Source organism: Baudoinia panamericana, assembly GCF_000338955.1.
Source record: "Baudoinia panamericana UAMH 10762 unplaced genomic scaffold BAUCOscaffold_11, whole genome shotgun sequence".
NCBI lineage: Eukaryota > Fungi > Ascomycota > Dothideomycetes > Mycosphaerellales > Teratosphaeriaceae > Baudoinia > Baudoinia panamericana.
The window spans coordinates 60,928-83,332 of record NW_006911267.1 but is presented as its reverse complement, the minus strand read 5'-3'; the positions used below and the strand labels follow the sequence as shown (position 1 = coordinate 83,332).

Here is a 22,405-nt window from a genome sequence, read left to right as displayed (position 1 = left end):
GTCCACCTACCGTCGTTCATGGCGGGACCGATTGCTTGAAAGAGCAGCTGAATGTCAGGCTCGCACGGGCTTGGATATCTAACACCGCGGAAGCCAAGGCGTTGGACTAGCTTGCGGTGTTTGGACCATGCATGCGTTTCCGAAGTTAGGATCTCGTCATGAGCAATCGGAATCCGGTATCTACAGAACGATGACGGGCATCTTGAAAGCTAAGAGTGGCCAGTACAAGCTCATCATATCCGTCGGCTGGGCTACGTTGGGCCGGGGCTGCGGCTTACTCCGCATCCTGGGAGCGGACACGACAGTAGCAGCGTGGATCTTCATCAACCTCGTTGCTGGCACTGAGATTGGCGTTCTCACCATAGCGCAGTCCATAGCAGCACAAGCAGCGACCGAACCAAAGCACGCCGCCATCGCTGCGGGCTTGACACCATTCTGTCGCGCGCTAGGTCATGTATGGGCATTGCCATCGGTGGCGCGACCGCTCAAAACGCGTTCAAGTCTTCATTAGGCCACTCCAGCTTGCTAGCGAGGCATCTGGGCTGGCGCTTGACTTAGCTTTGCTTCCGTTGACACTACGTGGCCTACCTCGCACAAGCACGGCTAGCTTGACATACTCAAGGCAGTGTTGCAGAACCTGCATGCTGTGTCGTGGTGTCTTACGGCACTGGCGGTCATTAGCGGGGTACTGTCGCTTGCCATGAAAAAGATCGGTCTCAATACCGGCAGGATAGCGGCAGCGGAGGAGAGAGTGGCCAAGGAAAACGGAAAGAGAGTCATTGATGTCAAGGCGATCAACTGCGGGAGTGACGAAAAATCCGGTGCAGCCAATGATGTTGCTGAGGAAGTGTAGATGGAGGTTAGGACTTAACGTAGGGTTAACCTCAGCTCTTGGGTGAAGCTGTGTAAAAACACATCGCATTCAGAACAACCTTCAGGCTGTGAAGCCCGGGGCCTCCGTGGTACAGGCCGCGAAACCATCTGGCAAGTTATCGTGAGTCTCTCATTGGCCTAGCACCCTCCGACAGCGGTAAGATAGCGCCAATATTCGTCTTGGACGTGACGAGGAGAAGATTGTCCGACTCTGCCAGAACTGAGAATCCACCCTTGACGCACTGTCCATGCGTACCCTGCTTGAGATACGAAGCGCTTCCCCATATCACCACCTTCAAGTACATGCAGCAACCGAGCCAAACCTCCACTTAATATCATCCGAGTTCCTACCGAGAATGGTCCTCCAAGCACATGTACATCAGTACTTCGACCTTCTCCAACATCGCTGCAACTCGGACGATTCTCGGCCCCATATTGAGGAGCAAGCTTGCGGGGAGATGCAACCATGCATCGGTTGGACGGCAGCAGGGTGTTAACTACCAGTATCGGCATGGGACAAGCTCTCAGAACTTACTCGCGTGCTGTATGCCGCGAGTGGGAACAGCAAGGGAATACCGCAAGTTGATGCTGGTGCTAGAACATATACTTCCGTCGTTTCCTTATAATTTCACATACTCTTCTTCCTCGACCCAGCTCCCGAGTTCTTTAAGACCATATGCACATCATCAGCTAGCTGATCGAGGCGGAGGCACGTCAATTTCACCGAAAGCAGTCTCGATCCTTGTCCGTGTCCAGCAACGCTAAAGTGGATACAGCCTGTACAAGACGCGAGATCGTATCGCAGGCACTATGGCCAACCGCGAACTGTCTGTCGGCATAGTTGGTGCTGGCATTGGCGGCGTAATGGCCTCCATTGCAATTGCTCGTGCTGGAGCTAAAGTCACCATATTAGAAGCCGCAGCCCAGCTAGGAGAGATTGGCGCAGGCATACAAATGGTGGGCTGTCACCAACGGCGGCCTATCTCTGCTTACCGCTAACAGCTTAGACGCCGAATGTAGCAAGCTTGCTTATACGATATGGGATCGACAAAGCGATTGGATCAGACTTGGTCCGTTTCACTGAACTCAACCTGCGAAATAAGGACGGCACAGCAGTCGGATACGCGAACACTTCGCGGGTCGAGGATACCCTAGGGTATCCATGGTGGTTGGTTCATCGACGTACGGAAACCCTTGAATAAAGCTGTGCTTTCTATCTGAGACAACGCTAATGACTGTGAGCCATACCATAGACCACCTACATAACGGTCTTGTGCAAGTCGCTCGTGCGAATGGCGTCCACATTGTCATTGATAGCAGGGTGGCAAAGCTCCAATGGCGACCGGACGGAGCCAGCGTGCGCACGGAGAAAGGCAAGGATTACAACTTTGATCTGGTCATTGGAGCAGACGGCGTCCAATCGATCGTCAGAAGGACATTGTTCCCAAGTGTCAAGCCTAAGCCGCCTACTGGCAATTGCGCCTATCGAGCAATAGTACCCTACGACGAAGTTCGGGCTGACCCTCTCACCCGTGATCTTGTGGAAGACAAGGACGGCAACCCCGTGCGGACTATGGAGGTCTGGATGGCGCCGACAGGTTACATCATCAGCTATCCAATATCAGACGCCAAGGACTTCAATATGGTTCTCTCGCACTTCCGTGATCCACCCGTCAGCCAAGTCCAGGAAGTGGACGTACAAGAAGTACGGGACGAGTATAAGGATTACGATCCACGAATTCGTCGTACCATCGAGAAGATCAAGCCTCCCATCTCGCGATGGCCGCTTCTGGTGACCGGACCATTGGAGTCGTGGTCCAACAGAGAAAAGAACATTGTTCTCATGGGAGATGCTGCACATTCAATGGTTAACCACATGGCTCAAGGAGCGGCAACTAGTATGGAAGATGGCGCCTTCCTTGCACGGTGTCTTCGGGAGGTCGTAAACGGCCGGCTCGCACTCTCTGAAGCCGTTACTATTTATGAGAAGTGCCGCATGCCCAAGGCAAGCTACAAGCAGCAGGTCTCTTTCCTGAACGGATGGTTGTGGCACCTCCCGAACGGTCCCGCACAACAAGCTAGAGACAGGACTATGGAGGGTGAGCTACGGGGGGAGATATGTATGAGGAGCGCAAACCTCTACGGCGACCCTCAAACGGTGCTAGAATGCTATGGCTACGACGCTGAAGCGCACGCTGACGAGGAAATCGCGACCTGGCTGAACGGTGGGAAGCCGGTCAGAGACGCTGCGACAACAATAGTAAAGCCAGAGGCCGACAAGATTGCCAATTGGTTCTTACCCGAAGACATGAAGTTCGAGATCAGGTCGCGGTTGTGAGAAGGCATGAGTTGGTGTGCACACAGGGCGTCGCAGCCGGCTCAGGGCATATAGTTGTTCAGAACGGCATGATGATGGGATGAAATGGCTGGGGTTCTCCCACGGAGCAAGAACAACTGACATCACGCTATCTGTTCAGGCATCAGCGGACTAGCCGTAAAATCGTGTGGTTGCGTGCAACCTCCTACCCGCAACAACGTCACAACACTTGCTCTTGCTACCGTACATGGCACATCGTGCATGTCTGGGGATTGCTGCAAGGTTGTGGACTTGTGTGTAAGCCGTGAAGTTCTGCAATCCACTCATTAAGCGCGCAGATTCATGCATCAATCCTTCGAAGGTCCTTTTACCTTGCGAAGCCGTCCATGCAAGCACCGCCTGGCGTCATATGCTGCAGGTCATGGAACACTCAAGCGGAGTGCAGCTTGTTTGATCCTGTGGTCAGGTTATCCGCAACATTGAGGGACGCGAAGGCAACAGGGCAAACCATATGCCAAGGCGACGTGGCTTCCGATCTGCGCTTCAACCGAGGCCGCCCTGTGCGCTGGCGTGGGGAGTGGCGAAGCTCTGAGCTCTGCCTCCACCGTAGAGCTCTCCGTACCTGAGCATGAACACCTGATTCTTGATCAGACATTCGAACAGATCAGGAGCTGAGCGTGCCATTGCGCGGTAAAACCTAGTATACAGCGGCCTCAGGCTGAGCAGGCTTGATGAGGTGGGCCACTGTTGTGCTTCTCCAGCAGCCCCCAACACATGCTCCACCCGTAAGGCGAACCGAAAGGTGCTGCGAGCTGCATCCGAGACCTGCGGGGATCCTCCCGACGGTCAGGAACGTGCATAACAGCTTCCTGCAGGGCGGCATGCACATCCGCTATCTCACCAGGGCGGGCACCCTCGCATGCGCGCCGTTTCCTCAAACGCAACCGCCATCGAAGCGCCTCTAGACCGGAGTCGGAGCAGCGTTGCACCTTATCGGGGTAAGCATCGCTGCGCGCTTGAAGCTGAAAACGGTTGGCTTGTTCGACGTTTGCGCTCATTCGTCGGTCTCCTTCACCGGTTTCCAATGCAAGCAGTAGGGGCTAGCCTACCGTTCGGGAGGCCGCCCACCTGGATGCTGGTGGAGTGTTGCGGCTCTGCAGTCGTGTCGTTGCAAAGGGATCATAAAGGTAGGTCGGTAAATTGCAGGTAGGCTTAGCATAACGACCATTGTGCTTCTGACTCTTGTATCGACTGGCATCTCAACGTTGCTGTCGCTGCGGTGCGCAACTGCGCCCTTCACACGTGTTGTCCTTGAGAGATTGTTCGTCGTTGACACTGCTGCGCCCAGCTCGTCGTCTCTCCCAATCAGTGTCAACGCGATATATCTTACGCTGACAGTCAAGGAAGTGTCGAACTCTCTTCAACGCGTTCACTGTCGGGTTGATCAAGCAGTCTGCACGGTATCTTTGTTGCATTGACAAGGGACATTCAACGATCGCGTTGAGAGATGGCTTCTACGCATCAAGCAGCGTTCAATCATCATGCATGTTCGTCCACCGATCTTCCAACGGAGACGGTTTGGAACCCTGAGTTCTCGGCGTACCAACAACCATGGAGTATCCTCGATACCTGGACATCTCCCGTCCAACCTATGCAGCGATACCTCCAAGAGCGCGATCGACCGTTCTTCATGTCCAACAAGTTCGAGGAGGATCCAACCATGCAGCCCTTTCCCGACGTACCGGTCTACGGACTCCGGTACGTCGACTCGGAGGGATCGTTGCAATCACTCCCATGCCGCTATCCGTCGCCTAGTGAGAGTGGGATCTCGATGTCGCATCCAAGCAGTGTCCTCAGCGACCGCGAAATGACGCCCAATCGTTCACCACATGTAAAGGCGGCTGTAGATCAGCCGCAAGCGATGTACACTAACATGAGCTTCCTTGCCAGCGGCGGATACTCTACATACGAGCGTTGTGATGTTTTCAATGATGGACACTGCGTGGCTCTACATGATGTCCAGCAGTATGCCGACGCGCAACCGGAGAGTGTTCACTATGACGACGAGCATCTAGCATATGGACACTACGCGCAGGAAGGTTATCACCCAATGCATGACGACGTACATACCGAAGTGTCTTGCTCACCAAGCCAGCTGTGCAATCCAGGCGCATCGGACGGCAACGTTGTTGCCTCGAGCGAGGCGGCACCGGTCATCCGCCGCCGTCGCGCCAGCTCAACACGCGCAATAACATCTCCATACTTGGCTTCGAAGGTGGTCAAGCGTCCGTCCCCCGGCAAACGCACCTCCTCGCACGACGAGTCGAACACCAATTCAGACGCGACCTTGTCAACCGTGCGGCCTTTCCCGTGCGCATTCGCGCAGTACGGCTGCACCTCAAGCTTCGGATCGAAGAACGAGTGGAAGAGGCACGTCGCAACGCAGCACATGCGCCTGGGCTACTGGCGCTGCGATCAATGCCCCAACAGCGAACGCAAGCCCAACGACTTCAACCGTAAAGATCTGTTCATCCAGCACGTCAGGCGAATGCATCCTGTCCCGCGCGATGACAAGAAGAGTCCAACGAAAGTAAAGACACAGGCGGCATCTGGACGAGGCGGGAAGGTTGACGCAGAGGAAGAGGCTCTGGGTGAAATTTCAAGAAGGTGTTACAAGCTACTGCGATCAGCGCCACAACGAAGTGGCTGTCTGTTCGCGAAGTGCGCCGTCTCTTTCGACGGGTCGGGATCGTGGGACGAGCGGATGGAACACATCGGACGGCACATGGAGACAGCGAAGAAGGTCGAGGGGGACATTGTGCATCCCACAGCCTGGCGTCTTGACGAGGTGACCGAGGCGTGGCTGCTCAGCGAACAGATCATCGCGATGCAAAAGGGGCGCCTAGTCCTGGCATGAGAGTGACGGTGGACCTGCTGGACCTCTACGAGCTTTCTCCTTTCTGATTAGGACACAAGGCTGATCAACGATACGGTTCCCTATGCTTGGATGGGCGGAAAATGGATGATACAACCTACACTGTCGCTAATGTAATGGCACGATGACACGGCAATGATACCCCTGATATTTATTTCTACACCAGTCAGCTAGCGGCTAGGTATTGGCAATGTCCACAACATGCGCGTCTGTAGCGACAACACCACGAGTGCGCCAAGCGCAAGTGCATTTCAGCTTCAGGTCTCGACCTTTCTGATGACTGGAAGCTGTTCCAATTCGTCCTTGATTACTCACCGGTACTTACACACCTCTAATGGTGACCGGCATTGAGGGCAGCCAGTGACAGCTCGTAGATTCATCCCGCTGTGCCCGAAGCCTATGCAACGGTGGACTGCGCCGCATAACGGGGCGTAGGACGGCATGCAGGGCAGCTGCCTAAGACACGGAGCTAGTGCGGTCGTGATATGCGTGGCCTTGGCTCGCTTATGCATGCTGGAGGTTCTTGCAGCAAGCTTGCTGTGTGCTGAGGGCGCCCTTTTACCTGGAATACCTCGGTTCTCGGGCAATCAGGAAGCGCGAACAACTGTGGTCCGAGTCTGAATTATACTTCTCTTGCTGCCTAAGCCGGACCACCACTAGCGCCATAGACCTTCGTGAGTGCCGCCCTCGTGGCACCCTTGCGAAAAGCAAGCATGCCATTACTGACATCGCCCGACTGGACACCATTGTTCGCAACAAGGCTTCCATCCGGCAGTTGCAGCGCTGTCATCTGAACCCATTCCTTCATGAGCGATGGATTCTTGGCGAGAGTGGCATTAGCCATAGCGTAGGCTACAATGCCTGTGACGTGCGGAGTTGCCATGGATGTGCCTGACAAAGACTTGATCATGTTCGGCCCGCCCAACCAGGACGATATAACATCCTCTCCCGGTGCATATACGTCGACGCATTTTCCATAGTTCGAAAAGGCTGAACGTTGGCCTGTGATGCCGACGGAGCCAATGGTAATTGCCGGCCCTTGCACGCCACCAGATGAGGACGGCGACGACTGACAGGCATCTTGGTTGTTGTTTCCGGCGGCGACGACTACGTGCACACCTGCCTCAACTGCGGCCTTGATGGCTTGATCGAGCGCCTGCACTGACGATCCAGCAGCGAGTGACATCGACATCACAGAGCCAAGAGAGCCGCTGTTTGCATTGGTTCTGCGTGCATCATGCTGTTGCACGACAAAGTCTATCCCGGCAATGACATTCGAGCTGAGTCCACCACCGTCCGAGTCAAGCGCCTTCACGCCGAAAATGTTCGCATTGGACGCTACCCCGAGTATGTCACCGCCGGCGGTTCCCGAGACGTGCGTGCCATGTCCGTCAGAGTCGGTCATATCCTCATTATACGACCAGGCCATCTTCGCTCGGCCGTTAAAGATGTTGTGGCTGGTGTAAATCCCAGTGTCGATGATGTAGATGTCGGCTCCTTGACCGAGAGCTGTGTTGGCGAAAGAATAAGTGTAGCCCAAAGCTTGTGCGTTGCCGGCGACCGTGGTAGCGGTCGAGATGCGCTGCAGTCCCCATGGTGCGTTGGGTCGCGTATTGTATGCCAGCGAAGTCTGCCTTCCTGCTACAGCGGCCCTTGCAACAACAGTAGTCTTCTCAACCGTTGAAATGTCGGACATGTTTGCAAGAAGGTCAAGACAGTGCGATCCCATCGAAGCGGAAAAGCCAGTGAACGCGCTGTTATTGTAAACATACCGAACGTCCGGATGCGTCTCGTTCAGCGTTAAGCGACGGAGCACTTCCGCAACTTGTGGTGGCATTGGGTGCGTTTTATCAATCAGCACAATGTGCTCTGCGCCCGAAGAATGCTGCGCTTGCAGAGATGCTGCACAAGCAACACCCGATGCCAGAAAGTACGAGCTGAAGAAAGGAAAACGCATGGTACGTTGTTTCTCTTCGGTGTGAGATGAACACTTTGGATCTGCACCTGCCAGATTCTGTGTTTGGAGATTGACGAGCGAACGCAGAGACGCAGTCGCATACTGCTGGGAAAAACTGATATGGAAGACAAAGAGATGCAGCACTCGCAGGAGTCAATAGCAATGTATGCACCGAGCGAACAACAGAGTTAGGCAGACTGTAGAGCCCAGACTCAACGCCACGTACTGTGTCAGTCTGGAATCACGCTCGAACCAAGCATTCGAGCGTATGGGAAGGGATGTACCAGGCCGGCGAGCATGGTATGGCCATGTTCATTTGGGCAAAGCTTCAATGATGGTAGACGTCGCTTCAATATACGCCAAGAGAAGACAAGGGGCTGTCGATGTCCCGTGGAGGGGTTCTGCTGGTACAGGAGACTGTTCGGCGCGTACATGCGTGCACTTCGTCCTGAAACACCATGTTTGAGACGGAGGAGCGGCGCTTCTGTCTGAAATTTGCTGCTGTGCGAGCTCCAGCTGGAAGCGTTGCGCGTATCAACGCGCTCTGGCGAGACTGCTTGCCGCTCCTCTGATGAGCACTGTCCTATGCCTCTTGACGTGGTATTTGGAACGCGTAGTTTACAAGGCTAACAGGCTCAATAACCGTAGGAGAGGTCGGCAAGTGACTGCCTCCGCGTCGCCGACTAAACGCGTCACGTGGCGTTGCTGCATGGTAGTGCATGGGCACATTAGCCGAGCGAGTACCGGTAGCGAGGCTCAGCAACTTCCCTTTGGGCCGAACCAGCCTCCAGACCCACGCACGTCACATTTCTCACGAAGTGTTTACGAGACCTCGTGACCGGAGATGGTTGTACGCTTTGCTAAACGCCAGAGCAGGTAGCTCCACGCCTAGAGCGCCTCGAGGTAAGCAGACGATCCAGTATTCTCTTCCTGCTTGAGACATTCTACGTCTTCTCCGCACATACGACATCTTCTCCATTTATGTTTCATAGCCACGTGCGAGGAAGAAGGCAGTGCAAGAATGTCTCACCTGTGACGATCTTTGGTCCGTAGGCAAGAAAGCTCCATTGAACCGGCCGGATGGGATAAGCACTACCGATACATCTGACTACTAAGCTCCTGCATATCTCTTGTCTGTGTACTTTGTGTACTCGGCACACGACCACTCGTCTTACGGTCACTACCGCCTGCCATGCATCTACCACCTCCACCTGACTCACGCGAGCTACTGCCACCACTTGTAGCATGTTTACCAACAGCCTTCATGGCACCACGCCCTCCTCCGGCTCTCATGCCCATCCTGGCACCGACATTGCGGCAGAGAGTCAACTTCATGAGCGATAGCGCCGAAGGCTGGTTACCGCTTTTGTCCTGGGACGAGGAAAGAGCCGCCAGGTTACCAGACGTTGTCGAGAGGATGCAGCTCGAAGCACATCCTGTATCCGGCGAGCTTGATCTTGGAGACGTACGTCCCGCCAAGTACAGACGGCTAGACGACGAAACCTTGCACTCCAGGCTGGACGTGGATCAGTATGAACTCTCGCCTCTATTCGTATGGTGCGAGAACGATGAGCACGGCGAGACAGGAGCAGGATGGAAGCTCACCGAGCTCCGAAGTCTTGAAGACGCTGAGGACGGAGCACCATGGTTTGACTCGGTACTGGAAGCAAACGATGCTGCTTCGACCCACACAATACCCGTACCGCAGAACAACGGCCACACGAGCAGTCACGCAGCCTTCTCGATACCTGCCGACGAGGAAGACGAAGACGACGGCAGCTACTGGGCAGCATACGACCGCACACCGGGCCGCACACCAGCCCAGAAGCACTCCCCTGCTCCGCCAGCAAGCACATCTCTACAGAGCGGCAACCGCCAACGATCACAATCCGAACTAGAATACTTCGCTCGCTATGGCGGCGTGCAACCAGCAATGGACGGCCACGACCCAGACGAAGAAACTCCAGACACAGCAGCACCAGCACCAGCATTAGCACCAGCGCCAGTCTCGCTACGACCCGACAACCCACCTCCACAACGCACATACGTCCCACTAGGTCTCGAAACGAACAATCTCGCGCCTGATAAGGCGCACGACTCCGTGCTCGCAAGCGCAAATGCACAATACATGCGCGACGGGCCCGCGGGCGACCTCTCCATGCCGCGGCCTATTTCGCCTACCTCCTCCCAAGGCAGCGTCGAGAGGCTGGAAGAGCAAGCAGAGGTCATGTCTGCGGAGGAAGCCGAAGCAAATGCGCGATCTCAGGCACAGAGGGGTGGGAGCGTAGTTACGGATCGCGCACAGTTGGGCATAAAGCAGCATATCAGCACGGATATCAAGAGTTTGTTTCGGTTGGCGAAGAGCGCTGGGATGGAACGGTCGGACTTTGATGAGTTTATCAGAAGAGAGCTGGACGTGTTATGTCTCCTTGAAGCGGATGAGTAATGCGGTGAGACGTGTGTGAGTGGACGGCCGAAAGAGCTCCCTGCAGCTTAGACTCCATGTCGCATGTACGGACGTACTCAACTAAGCATCGATTTCGGATAAGTCCATCTCAATGTTCGATAGCAATGAACGCCAGCAGCACCAACGCTAATCTTCAGCATACTCAATGCGGGTATCACAGTCCTCCGCCACCTCGGAACGCCTTCGCAGTAAAGCAGCTATTGCCGCGACCGCATTTTGAAAGAGCAAGCACCGTTGCTCGTACTCATTATTTCTTCCGCAGACGCCTACCCAAACGCCGTCACCAGTCCGTAAGCCTCGACCGCTGAAGAATGACCAGGAGCACCCCGACGGTTCTTCCTCGAGCCTTCGCCGGGTCTAGATCGAGGTCTGAGAAGGGCAACCAGTTGAGGTCAGCACAAAAGCCATAGCGCCATTCGCGAGCACTACTCACGCGTAAGGCTGCTCAACCGAGACACTCACAGCTATCCTGCGCGCTTCGCCGTAGCTTACGGTTGTAGAGTTTGCGTTTCTCGTCGCCACCCCAATACAACGCAAATGCTTCCGGGTTGATGACTGCACGCGGATCGTATGTTGGGTTGTGATCCTCAATGGCTGCCACGATGCCCTCCAGGTGTGAGTCAATGTTGTCCAGAGCCTTCGGGAAGTAGCATAGCGTGCCGGCGCTACTGACGCGGTGGTGGAAGATGGGTGTGTGTATCTTCACTCGCGGTTGCGCGTCCGGGAATGTTGGCGGAATGTGCATTGTCATGTTGAAGATGCCACCTTCAAGGTTGGTTGAGGGTTTGCCGATGAAGGTGATGTTCCAAACAAACGGGTTATTCTCCTCGGCTAAGCTGATCTCGAGTCCCGAGCAATCCGAAGCGGGTGGAGAGTGAGCACGGTCGTGAGGTTCAACTACATCTTCATCGTCGAAGAAGCTGTCACCGCCGTCAAGGTCGTCGTCCGCTTGCCCGTCGTTGTAGTCGTTTGTTGACTGAGTCTGCTTGACGCCGTTCCATTTATGCTCTAATTGACGGAAAACGAAGCCGAGCATCGTAGCCAGCTGCGTGCAGTCAGCAACCTGCTTCGTGCCTACTTCCGCCCAGTGGTGCTTTTCTTCGTCAAGCGCTTGCTTGATTCGATCGAGTCGTTTGTGTAGACTCTTATAGTCGAAAGACCCTTCCATACTGTTTGGTGGATACTCGAATTCCATGCGCGTGAATGCTTCGCCCTGCCTGTGATCTTGCACGCCAGCTTCGACGGCACGTACGTAGCTATCGTAGTACCACAGAAAACGTCGCTTGAGCAGGTCTGCAAAAGGGTTCCATTGACCTTCGTCCTCAAGCGCGGACAATGCGGCGTCGGCATCGTATTCGTACACCGAGCCTTCCGTCGCCGGCGTGCTGGCGCCACTAGCACCGTTGCCATTCGGCGAGCCGCTATCACTGCTTGCAAAGGGCGTGAAGCTGCCTAAAGTACGCGGTCGTTTGGGTGTGCGGTAGAAGCCATCACGATCGGCGGAGATGCCCAACAAGACCTCTAGACGTTGCATAACGGACACGCGAAGAGTCTCATGCCGGATCTTCTCGACATATGCTTTCGGGTTCGGTTGGTTCTTGTCATAGTTTTCGTAGCCGGGCTCGTTTTCGTACGGATTGGCGCTCATGAGACTTTGCACGCTCAACAGTAGGCTCTCCAGACCTTGAGCGCTCGACCACTCTTCGCCTGGGTTACCGCGCCATGTGCCGAGGATAGACAAGCATACCTTGCCCTCGGCGTAGATGTTTGGATTGAAGCGAGTGCGGCCACCATTAGTGGTGATGGCGCGGCAGTGTGGCGACTTGATTGGATATTCCTGGTACAGTAAGAAGGGTACTCATGAGTGCGCCTAGAATCAAAATGCTGCTTATCCACCTACCTTGGGAAACTTAACCTCAAACTCGAAGAAGCCGTACTCGTAGGGTGTCTCTGGCGGCCCAATGATCAGAGCACGAATCTTGCGCACATCGCTATCACGGTGAGCTACGGCTAGCGACAAGTCCTCGCCTTTCTGGATATGCGCAAGCTCCTTTGTAATACGCTGAATAGAGCCGGCAGTATTCACGGCGCTGTTTGGCGTTGTCATGCTGACTGCTGGACAGCGTCTCTAATATCAGGAAAGCGAAGATGGACGATGTGGAGGTACCATGTTCATACGTGCGGGGATGCCTGCTGGAACTAGAGGTGTATTAAATGAGGCGAGGGACACAGGTGCGACAGTGCACTGCTGTCGCCTGATGGCAGCTCTGTTTGTCGCAGGGCAGTGTGAAACCAGTAGCATTCACGAGCATCTAGCCCCATGTCGATCACTCGCAGGGATCTGATTTGGGAGTTGTGGGGTGCAGCAAGACCCTTGCTCTGCTTGCAGCGAGAGGTAACCGTAAGGCCACAAGGCACGAACAACGAACAACGAATAACACCTGCAGCATAGCAAAGTCACGGCACAAAGATAAGCCAGGAGTAGGACACGGTCTAGCTACATAATCTTTTGTATACTAGTCGACGATGTGACGATGTATGTGTGCGATGTACCGTGCCGCTATACCAGCCAGCTAACGTCTGCCAAGGGTCGTATTTGCCTTGCTGATCATCAACAAAGCTGGCGGCCTAATATACAATCGGACATTCCACGAAGGCCTCCAGAAGCTAGATAGCAACGACTACCTCATTCTAGCAGGCACGTTCCACGGCATCCATGCCATCTCGAGGTCTATCAACCCGGCTCCTGCCGTTCAGCCACCGCCAGGCTATCGGAGACCGCAGACTACTGGTATCCAAAGCCTTGAAAGCAGTCATTTTCGATTGACATGCTTCCAAACTCCGACCGGTGTCAAACTTCTGCTCTTCACGAGCCCGGAGCAGCCGAATACGGACATTGTCGTGCGGAGATGCTATGAGATCTATGGCGACTTCGTGGTAAAGAACCCTTTCTACGCCATGGAGATGCCCATTCGCGTGGAGAAGTTTGATAGGTCACTTGGCGCCTACCTCGTTCGGCCCGGATAGCTACGGGACTGTGATAACGCGACAGACTTCTCACGAACGGCCACTGCGACAGGATGTCGGTCGTTCATGGCGCATCAGGACCCTTTGTATTACGATCTCTACTGCCAAGCTTATGACTCTGGTACATCAAGCTTCCGGAGCTACTCGAGTTCGGCCAGTGGGGTGGAACAATCTGAAATGGACCAAGCGGATTTCGAACGATACGGATTGCGTCAACCGGCCACCACACCGTGACAGCTTGACCTTATGCCCTCTGGCTCAACGTAAAGATCATACGGGCAATAGACAACAGTGAGAGGGCCAAGTCTGTAGTCGCGGAATGCTCATCAAGTCGTCATATGCACAAAACTACCGTAGGGAAACGCAAACTGCACAAACCAGCATCAAGAAAACCATGAGCTTCAAGCCAAGCGCTTTCCAGTCCAAGCTGCAATACATTCCACAGGTTCCTTGTGCCATCTCCTACTGCACAATCGGCGCACCATCTTCACGCCGCCGCGCCCTTCTCCTCATTCTCCTCCGCGCATTTGCCTTCGTTCATCCGCTCTCTTTCCTTAGCAGCACATCTCCGCGCACTGGCAGCAGTCTGCGCAGCACTCGCAACCCTCCTCACAGACAAAGCAGCAGCAGAGCGTGGCGATGCAAGCCTGGAAGCAACCTCCTCCACCACGACTCTGTCGCGGAGGTGGTCCCTGCTGATAGTATTGTTGCTGCATCGGCGGCGGAGCCTGGTATTGTTGCGGTGGGTAGCCTCCGTATCCTCCCTGCTGCGGCGCACCACTGCAGTTTTGTCAGTTGGTTACCTGCGCAAGCACCAGCGAGGGACCTGTGTTTCAAGGTAACCACCAGAAGAGATATGAGGAACATACTAGGTGTTACCGGGATACTGGGGCTGCTGGGGTTGGCCGCCGTAGTAACCTTGGTTCGACATTATGCCGGTTGTGGATATGGACGTTCGATAGGAGTCTGGGTGTTTCGGCTATTCCTGTACATTGTCAGCTGTTCCGTGGCTCGCAGTACGAGAGAGCGCCCACTTCCGCAACAGCTTCGATTCGAGACAATGTGACCGCAAAGGACATACCTGGAAGAGTGCGCGCCTGTAGTACCGATACGGTAGGGGTGAGAGTCGCAGCGTGGGGTTCTAAGTCGAAGATGGCTGGTGGTCAAAGGTCGAAGCCAAGCGGCGGGAAGCAATTGCGACGTCACGGGGAAAGCTTGGCCATTTGCTTCTTCCTGCCAAACTTTATTCAAGCCACACCTTATGCTGTTATTTGTGTACGTGGCCGCAGTCATCAGCACAGAGATTACGACACCTGCAGACGTGTTCAGAGTCCAAACATTGTCGCCGCTACGTAGCAGTCGCCTCCCGGACAGCAATGAGCGACCTGCATGTTGCACGGCCACGCACCGCCACGTTTGCCACTGCGTGTGCGCTCCGCATTGATTGGCTGCTGCGCGGTCGACATTGCGACACCCCAGTGAGCTGTGTACTGCACGTGGTGCATGCCTTTATTGGCAAGCCGTGTAAGGCTCTCGAGTGAGCATGCTGAATAGATTGTGCAGCCTCGCCCTTTCTACAGTCCGCCTTAGATTAAGATGTTGCAATCTAGCGAGTGGCCACTCTGGCGGAACACGTGAGCTGCGGCATGAAGCTGATACTGCTCACGTGCCAGGTACGATACTGGACCGCGCACGCATTTCGTTTGGTTACAACGAAGCTATCACTCTCTCTTTCCACACCATGAGCGCGTGGAGCTGGACCCGGAGATTACGGAGTCGCTACCGGCATGGAGCGCTCCGCCACGGCATCTGGCGGCCTCCGGCGCTTAGCAGGATACCTCGTGTGGGATGCGTAAGTGGTTGGGCTGTTTCACCATCCCATCACACCAATACAAGCTTAAGGCGCCTACCAAGGGTCGTATCGCTTAAGACTGCGCAGTCCTGCATCTGTGCGCTCTCATCTGATCCTGCATTTGCAAGGGGGTGACCCTCCCAAGCCTACTGTGCCGTACGATGCCTGTGCCGCCGACATGCTCGCCTAGTAGATTCGGATATATGATGGTCATGCTGCCTGTGTCCCAGGCCATGGAGGGAGGCGCCCTATCACCTGATGACCGCATTGCCGTTTCACAGCGTAAACCAGGACACAGGAGACCGAGTCGGCTTCATAATAGAATGCTTCCGAACTTCTTTCCCATTTGTCATTCGAAACTTCTTTGTCACGTATCTCCCAAATGCAGGTCTGCTCAGCAAGGCCTTAAGCTGGGTCCTAATCAAAAGCCATCGCGTGCGGTCAGTGGCAGCGATGACCTTCAATTTTGAGAGCCCCAAACCTCACTGTAAGCAGCTTTACTCGCAACATGCGATCGCCACGACGAGTCAAACGACCAAAAGCGGGCATTCCTGGATCTGTCCACGGGTACATTCGTCCGAACCAAATATCTGTCCGCAGCTGACAGGCTCAAGGGAACAGATTGAGTCCGTATGTCTACGAGACCCTGCCCAATGATCGCTACACGCGTTACTTCGAGCTCGCGCCTGGTCAGTGGAATGAACCGATCCGTGGCGTGTTGCGAATGATTCCAATGGACGAGCTTGAGGACTACGAAGCAGTGTCATACGTTTGGGGCGACCAGAAGTCACGGATCATAATCGATTGCAACGGCTCCAGCATCAGTGTTGGCGTGAATCTGGCGTTACTGCTCCGACGAATGCGCCTGTTGGAAGGGACAAGACGGCTGTGGGTCGATGCATTGTGTATTGATCAGAGCAACAAGCACGAGCGTAGCGTACAAGTTCGGCATATGGGTTATATATATGAGCATGCTTTACGGGGTGTCTTCTGGCTCGGTGATGAAGATGAGCAAACAGCTGAGGCTTTCAGCTTGCTTCAAGAACTTGCTCAGATGGTACAGCTTGTTGATGCAAGAACAGGGTATTCGGAAGTGGCTCATACACTAACAGCACAGGAAATGCAACAGCGCCGGCTGCCGGACTTGAGGGACGAGCGCTGGAATCCTTTCTGGAAGTTGCTGCTCGACCAGTGGGTGAGTCTGCACGTTTCCTTCGCCGTCATGATCATGATGTTCACGGGGCTGACGACACGGACATCTTACGCAGTTCATGCGGACATGGATACTGCAGGAGGCATGCCTGACACCACACGCTATCATGCAGCGTGGCTCCTTTACAATTGAATGGACCAAATTTGTTCGGCTTATTGCATACATGGTTAGTAGCCAAGCTGTGAGAAACGACTTCGCTGCCTCGACGTTGGTACACTTTTGCCTCTGGGTCGATTACGGACTGGACCTTCTCGAGACTTTGCAGTTGGCACGAGGAAGGTTTTGCACAGAACCACTCGACAGGGTGTTCTCCATCCTCGGTCTGGCCAAGCATCAACCTACGCATCTCTCCTCAGGGTCCTTTGTCGACACCTCTGAATTACAGACTGTCGACTATGACGAGCCTACATCGGAACTTTACCGTCGAGTGGCAAGAGTATATCTTTTGCAAGGTGACCTTCGACCTCTTGGTCTGGCCAGCAACAACGTGATAGGCAACGTGAAAGGCTTGCCTAGCTGGGTGCCAGATTGGACGGCTTGGAACTGGAACACGCCAATCTACTACAGCCTTAAGCATCTCGTACCCGAGGGAGAGCCTGTCCGTTTCGCCTTGGCCAACAGAACGCCTGTGTTGAGCCAAGACGGCAAGCAACTCACCGTTTACGGCGCGCTGCATGATCAGGTGGTTGCAGTAGGTCGACATGTTCGACTGCGCGGTATCAGTCCTCGAGAGTTTGGTCTGATCTACCTCGAATCATGGCGATGCTTAGCATTTAAGCATCTCAATCTAGCCGTCGTCCGTACTTCAGACGTGGTTGATGCTTTTGCGCGTTTACTTGTATTCGATCACTCTCTCACACGCTTTCAACGCTGGACGCACGCAGAAACCTACTTCCGCTACCTGGATGCTGTTCGTAACACAAACCACAGGGTAGATGGAAGGCAGGTCCTTTACTTCGATGACAATCAGCTCGACATCCGGAACTTTGCGGTCTATGTAAAAGGCTGCGTCACCTATCGCACCTTCTTCATTACAGCGAGCGGCTACCTAGGGTTGGGTCCATTTACGGTTCGTGTTGGCGATCAAATAGCGCAATTCGACGGCGGATGGACGCCATTTGTCCTGCGATCGGTGGGAAAGGGCTGTCACGAGATCGTTGGCGAGTCGTATATACAGGGCCTAATGAAGGGTGAGAAAGACTTTACAGCCGTTAATCAAGAGATACATCTTGTGTGAGACACGCCGGGAGAGTGCGGGTAGCAAGCAATGCCGGACGTGTTTGAAGGTCCTCATTCCAAGCTTTTCATTATTCTGCTACCTTCTAGCGTCTCGAACAAATCGTGGCTGGATCCGAGGAGTCTTACAACTGAAACCGAATGATGTGCCTGGGCTGGCAAAACAAGCAGGTCGTCTCACACCACAAAAGGCAAGTGATGGTCTTGCAATCGCTCCTGCCTACAACAAAGTCCAAGGTCACCACCTCCCTTCCGTCGAGACACGCTCTCTGCCCCCTTCGCGCTAAGCACCCAAGCCTACATGTACTACGCTCGCCTGCCTGGCACGCCACTTCGTACGAGTTGTCACACCGCCACCTCTCCTGCACTTTCCACCACTCGGCTTTGAGTGCTTCTTGGTTGCAAGAGCCCTGCGCTGCCAGCTTCTCAGCGCCATCCACGACCATCGCGAGCAAAGACCGCAAGCCGGAATCAGCGCTGTTTGGGAAACAATTGTGTATAATCAAATGAATCGTCTCATGCTTCAGACCTCGCCAGTCTCGCATGAAGGGGAGCAGATCGACCCTCATCCCGGATGAAGGCAGAAGCTTAACGTGCACTTTCACAGTTGGTGGCCTTGCCACACTTGTGACTACCCGTAGCCATTTTCATCAGTGGCTCAATATTGTGAATCTCGATGTACGCCACCCAGTAGGTCACGGTGTAAAACATGGCGAGTGATTCTTTTCGGATTTGCTTAGATATGGATGCAATCGCCAGCTGGGCGGCTACCGCCGTTGCTACGTCCAGGTAAGGACTAGCAATGATGAGGGCGGGTTCGAGATCATTGTGCGCGCCAAAAGCTTATTCGTAGATGCGATTGCGAAGCTCGGCGGACAGGTCCAAGAAGGCAACAGTTTGCCGAACACATTGTGGGCCTGCTCTAGACGCCACGATCTGGTGGAGGTCGTGGTCGCCGGACGTCGTGAGTGAGCCGCTCATTATGGCCCGTCTGCTGTGGCGCTCTTCTGAAACGAGCGCCGCGGCATATGTGGACATTGCCGCTTCATAGTCGTCCGAACTGTCACTGGCTTCGTAACGCTCGCCGCCGTTGGCGTGCTTGATGTCTTCGAGGTTTGCACTCTCTTCGGTGCCGGTGCCGGTCTGCATGATATCGCTTTCTTCGACCGTTCCCAATGCGAGTCACGACAGCCTTTGTTCCGACAGCAGCTAGTAGATATTGTGAAGTTGCTGGACGGACGCCTTCAGTTGCCTGCTCAAGCAGGCACTTGTCACATGTGTTATTGCTGTCACGAGCAAAGGCAAGCTCGGCCCTAGCACTAGCGCCGGTACCACACTGTGCCGATGGCAGGCACGACTGAACGGCAAGAATTCACCCATCGATGTAACTACTCAATCGCCCCATGCTCAACCTCTTCTCTCCACTTGGCGTCACCGGTCTGCTAAGCTCGCGCTTAAACAAGGCAACACTCTCCCTCCATGCTACATATTCACTGTCTGCGTAACCCAGCAGCTCGGCAATCTGATTGCTTTTCGCACCTCTGATACGCTTAATCTCAGCGGCGGAATAGTTCACCAGCGCTCTACCAACCTCTTCACCTTCGTTTAGGGCTGCGTTGCGTGACGGCAGGACGCAAAGGCGAACGCACTCTTGCTGACCGAATGTGCCTTCCACGTCAACGACTCCGACGGGAAGCAGACCAGCCTTATTATTCAACGCAGCATGGGCGCCGGCGTCAATGTAAAGTGTACCGTGCGGCGCAAGACCGTGCAGAAGCCAAAAGTAGCGGTCACGGATCGGATGAGGGTCCGGCAGGAAGCGAGTATGCAGCGGCGGCAAGCCTGGCTCTTCCAAGCGAGGCGTGGAAGTGCCATTGACTATCGCAGTCTTTAGCAGCTGTGGTTCAGTCGGTACCTTCGGTTGAAGCTCGCCGCTGCTCTCTAAGCTCCGTTGAGCGGATCGCAGCCCCTCCGCGTAGCGAACGATGGCGGCGATGTTGCCAGGTTTGCTGCTTCTGGTGATGACTGTAGTGACTCCTGCGGCAGTGGCGAGCCGGGCTGCGACGATCTTGGTGCCCATGCCTCCTGTACCAAGCGAGCTGCCAGCACTGGAAACGTCTGCAGCTAGCTCAGCAATGTCCTCAACGACCTCAATGGCTTTCGCATCAGGATGCGTCCGAGGGTTCTTGTCGTACAAGCAGTCGACATCAGTCATCAGGAAGAGGTAGTCTGCTTGTACCATGCCGGCAGTGATGGCTGAAAGCGTATCGTTGTCGCCGAACTTGATTTCCTGTACGCTCAAGGTATCGTTCTCGTTGACGATGGGTATAACGCCCATGCTAAGGAGTTCATGCAGCGTATTCTGTGCATTGAGGTACTGCGTACGGTCTGCGATGTCATTGCGGGTTAGAAGGATCTGGGCCACAGGTTGCCTCATGTGGGCAAACAATTGATCCCACATGCTCATCAGCTTGCACTGTCCGATGGCAGCGAGTGCTTGGACCTGTGGCAGATGCTTGGGTCTGCGGTCCATGTCCATCTGACGGAGCGCCATGCCGATGGCTCCTGACGAGCAGATGATAATACGGTGCCCTTCATGGTGGAGGCTGACGGCAGTCTCTACGATTGTGGAGAGTGTGGACAACAACGGCTCATGAGTCTTCTCGTGTACGATGGAAGATGTACCTACTTCTGTCAGTGTTTCGTGTCTGCAAACGCGCTGTCGATATTACCGAGTTTGATCACAATGGTGAGGTGCTTCTTCATCGTTCCGGCATGCATACGATACGAGCGCCCATCAAATCATGCGCACGATAATCATTGAAGGTTGAATAGTTCATAATGATATTGCGAGAAGGGTGGAGAATGGTCGTCGCTCTATTCTACGCCCTGTTGTAATTGTTCGACGTTCGAGCCCTTCCGAGTCATTGTGAAGTCGGCTTCGGAAGCTTCAACTCCACCTCAAAGCCATCAACGTCGCTCCGATACTGTACTACACATGCACAGCACGTCGGCAGCGCCATGGCGGCCAATGGAGTTGAAACTACAAAAGCGGGTGGTACGCAGGGTACCACAAGCAGGAATGGCGCGTGGAATGTCACTACCAGAAAGCAGCCAATTCTGAAGGCCGAACCCATTGAAGCTCTCTCCAATGAGTTAGGCATACCCATTCCTGAGATGATATTTGGTGACAACATTGTGTCGCTGACTCACATCAAGACTGGCTGGTCGCTAGAGTTTAACGCAAGAGATGCGCTGGACAAAGTAAGCAAGACGGAGGAGGGTATGCTTCAGGTTGCGGTAGCGGAACAGTGGAAGAAGGAGCGAAGCCACCAAGATGAGGTAAAGCAGGTCGTCAAGCCATTTGACTGGAGCTATAGTACCGATTACAAAGGCAGTACGCACCCGGGTGAGGCGCTTGGGGCGTGGGAGCAGACGACGCAGGAGAGGTTCCCAATCCGGACAGACCTGCTGTCAAGACCGGATCCCATTCTGTTCTTCGACACTGTTGATCTTTACGAGGACGAGCTTGCGGATAATGGCATTGCGCTACTCAGCGTCAAGCTACGGGTCATGCCAGAGCGGTTACTCATACTGAGCCGCTTCTTCTTGAGGTTGGACGGCGTGATAGTGAGGATCAGAGATACGAGGGTGTACGTAGAGCATGCTACGAACAAGGTCATACGGCAGTATACGGCGAAAGAGGGCAGTTATGACCACGTGCAAGAGAAGCTGCGGCAGATGAGGGAGAACGTGCCGGAGGCGTTCCGAGATGCGAACAAGCTTGCACCGCTTTTGAAGACGGTAGAAGACATGACGGATGTATTCGAGGTTCACTGAGTGTCGGGGCGGATGCTGGGTGACTTTACGTCATACTAGCCACAGATTTGGGTCACGCGCTCGCTTTGGTGACACCAGCCAACCTTCATATCCTTAGAAACGCAAAACGTGCGCAACCACGCTTTCGACGCCTATCGCGTTCTTCAGGCAGCACGACGGAGACAGTGCAACCGGACCTGATTCCGCATGCGTTGCGGGCATCCATCAACACTACTGTACTGAGCGGTCACTATGTTGAAGAACGCGAGAGCGATGGCCCATACCGCAGGGCAGGTCAGCCGCTGTGCCAGCCTCATCAGAACAGCACCTCGCGTGCGCGCCATGCGCACCGACTCATTATGCTACATTCAGCAGCCTCTATTCACTACGGTTCACCTAGCTCTAGCTAAACTCCCACCTCACCGCTCTCCCGCACAGGGCATGATAGCGCGCTATTCGTCCCGCAGCTCGGCAAAAGGCAATCTAACTTATTCGAGAACTCCCACGAACGAAGATAGTTTAAAGAGCATGTCGACCGAAGCTACGGCAGCGCCGCCAAAAGCAGACCAATTATGTAGTTACGCTAGCCATTGCGTCATCATCGTGATGGACAGCACGAGTGAAGATAATGTGGATCCACAAGTCAAGAAGCTCATAGAGGAGCTCGCGAAAACTCGACTGCCCAGCCTCGATGCGAAGACTATGCGAT

General features: G+C 54.5%; 15 protein-coding genes across 15 annotated transcripts; 7 read left to right on the top strand and 8 right to left on the bottom strand.

Moving 5' to 3' along the window:
• Positions 1–85: 85 nt before the first annotated feature.
• Positions 86–802, top strand: BAUCODRAFT_36826 (uncharacterized protein). The gene has a single exon (XM_007680990.1). It carries the CDS (start codon positions 128–130, stop codon positions 509–511), a length of 384 nt encoding a protein of 127 aa, XP_007679180.1. The 5' UTR covers positions 86–127; the 3' UTR covers positions 512–802.
• On the bottom strand, positions 803–1,222 carry BAUCODRAFT_36825 (uncharacterized protein). The gene has a single exon (XM_007680989.1). The coding sequence runs from the start codon at positions 1,176–1,178 to the stop codon at positions 990–992; it is 189 nt and encodes a 62-aa protein (XP_007679179.1). The 5' UTR covers positions 1,179–1,222; the 3' UTR covers positions 803–989.
• Positions 1,223–1,512: 290 nt separating this feature from the next.
• BAUCODRAFT_36822 (uncharacterized protein) lies at positions 1,513–3,504 on the top strand. The gene is made up of 4 exons (XM_007680988.1): positions 1,513–1,830; positions 1,881–2,055; positions 2,127–3,342; positions 3,400–3,504. Exons 1-3 carry the CDS (start codon positions 1,684–1,686, stop codon positions 3,209–3,211), a joined length of 1,407 nt encoding a protein of 468 aa, XP_007679178.1. The 5' UTR covers positions 1,513–1,683; the 3' UTR covers positions 3,212–3,342; positions 3,400–3,504.
• Positions 3,505–3,859: 355 nt separating this feature from the next.
• BAUCODRAFT_229473 (uncharacterized protein) lies at positions 3,860–4,396 on the bottom strand. The gene has a single exon (XM_007681254.1). The coding sequence runs from the start codon at positions 4,246–4,248 to the stop codon at positions 3,904–3,906; it is 345 nt and encodes a 114-aa protein (XP_007679444.1). The 5' UTR covers positions 4,249–4,396; the 3' UTR covers positions 3,860–3,903.
• A 22-nt stretch (positions 4,397–4,418) lies between these two features.
• BAUCODRAFT_36821 (uncharacterized protein) lies at positions 4,419–6,434 on the top strand. Its single transcript, XM_007680987.1, has one exon. It carries the CDS (start codon positions 4,698–4,700, stop codon positions 6,105–6,107), a length of 1,410 nt encoding a protein of 469 aa, XP_007679177.1. The 5' UTR covers positions 4,419–4,697; the 3' UTR covers positions 6,108–6,434.
• A 466-nt stretch (positions 6,435–6,900) lies between these two features.
• BAUCODRAFT_55484 (uncharacterized protein) lies at positions 6,901–8,025 on the bottom strand (the record flags this gene model as incomplete). The annotated part of the gene is made up of 1 exon (XM_007681144.1): positions 6,901–8,025. A coding segment is annotated over one exon (1,125 nt), but the record flags the coding sequence as incomplete, so codon positions are not given.
• An 823-nt stretch (positions 8,026–8,848) lies between these two features.
• On the bottom strand, positions 8,849–9,168 carry BAUCODRAFT_229455 (uncharacterized protein). Its single transcript, XM_007681253.1, has one exon. It carries the CDS (start codon positions 9,059–9,061, stop codon positions 8,894–8,896), a length of 168 nt encoding a protein of 55 aa, XP_007679443.1. The 5' UTR covers positions 9,062–9,168; the 3' UTR covers positions 8,849–8,893.
• Positions 9,169–9,286: 118 nt separating this feature from the next.
• Positions 9,287–10,528, top strand: BAUCODRAFT_54266 (uncharacterized protein; the record flags this gene model as incomplete). The annotated part of the gene is made up of 2 exons (XM_007681142.2): positions 9,287–10,311; positions 10,366–10,528. Coding segments are annotated over 2 exons (1,188 nt in total), but the record flags the coding sequence as incomplete, so codon positions are not given.
• Positions 10,529–10,994: 466 nt separating this feature from the next.
• BAUCODRAFT_125039 (uncharacterized protein) lies at positions 10,995–12,656 on the bottom strand (the record flags this gene model as incomplete). Its single annotated transcript, XM_007681252.1, has 2 exons — positions 10,995–12,386; positions 12,450–12,656. 2 exons carry the CDS (start codon positions 12,654–12,656, stop codon positions 10,995–10,997), a joined length of 1,599 nt encoding a protein of 532 aa, XP_007679442.1.
• A 238-nt stretch (positions 12,657–12,894) lies between these two features.
• On the top strand, positions 12,895–13,736 carry BAUCODRAFT_229223 (uncharacterized protein). Its single transcript, XM_007681251.1, has 2 exons — positions 12,895–13,085; positions 13,138–13,736. Coding segments are annotated over exons 1-2 (441 nt in total). The 5' UTR covers positions 12,895–13,083; the 3' UTR covers positions 13,577–13,736.
• A 538-nt stretch (positions 13,737–14,274) lies between these two features.
• Positions 14,275–14,894, bottom strand: BAUCODRAFT_36817 (uncharacterized protein). Its single transcript, XM_007680986.1, has one exon. It carries the CDS (start codon positions 14,867–14,869, stop codon positions 14,507–14,509), a length of 363 nt encoding a protein of 120 aa, XP_007679176.1. The 5' UTR covers positions 14,870–14,894; the 3' UTR covers positions 14,275–14,506.
• Positions 14,895–15,353: 459 nt separating this feature from the next.
• Positions 15,354–18,299, top strand: BAUCODRAFT_229334 (uncharacterized protein). Its single transcript, XM_007681250.1, has 4 exons — positions 15,354–15,868; positions 15,924–15,995; positions 16,050–16,623; positions 16,697–18,299. Exons 1-4 carry the CDS (start codon positions 15,687–15,689, stop codon positions 17,876–17,878), a joined length of 2,010 nt encoding a protein of 669 aa, XP_007679440.1. The 5' UTR covers positions 15,354–15,686; the 3' UTR covers positions 17,879–18,299.
• BAUCODRAFT_229335 (uncharacterized protein) lies at positions 18,300–19,138 on the bottom strand. Its single transcript, XM_007681249.1, has one exon. It carries the CDS (start codon positions 19,024–19,026, stop codon positions 18,721–18,723), a length of 306 nt encoding a protein of 101 aa, XP_007679439.1. The 5' UTR covers positions 19,027–19,138; the 3' UTR covers positions 18,300–18,720.
• Positions 19,139–19,249: 111 nt separating this feature from the next.
• On the bottom strand, positions 19,250–20,643 carry BAUCODRAFT_125037 (uncharacterized protein; the record flags this gene model as incomplete). The annotated part of the gene is made up of 2 exons (XM_007681248.1): positions 19,250–20,562; positions 20,610–20,643. The coding sequence occupies 2 exons, from the start codon at positions 20,641–20,643 to the stop codon at positions 19,250–19,252; spliced, it is 1,347 nt and encodes a 448-aa protein (XP_007679438.1).
• Positions 20,644–20,898: 255 nt separating this feature from the next.
• Positions 20,899–22,204, top strand: BAUCODRAFT_158903 (uncharacterized protein; the record flags this gene model as incomplete). The annotated part of the gene is made up of 1 exon (XM_007681247.1): positions 20,899–22,204. The coding sequence occupies one exon, from the start codon at positions 20,899–20,901 to the stop codon at positions 21,715–21,717; it is 819 nt and encodes a 272-aa protein (XP_007679437.1). The 3' UTR covers positions 21,718–22,204.
• Between the last annotated feature and the right edge of the window lie 201 nt (positions 22,205–22,405).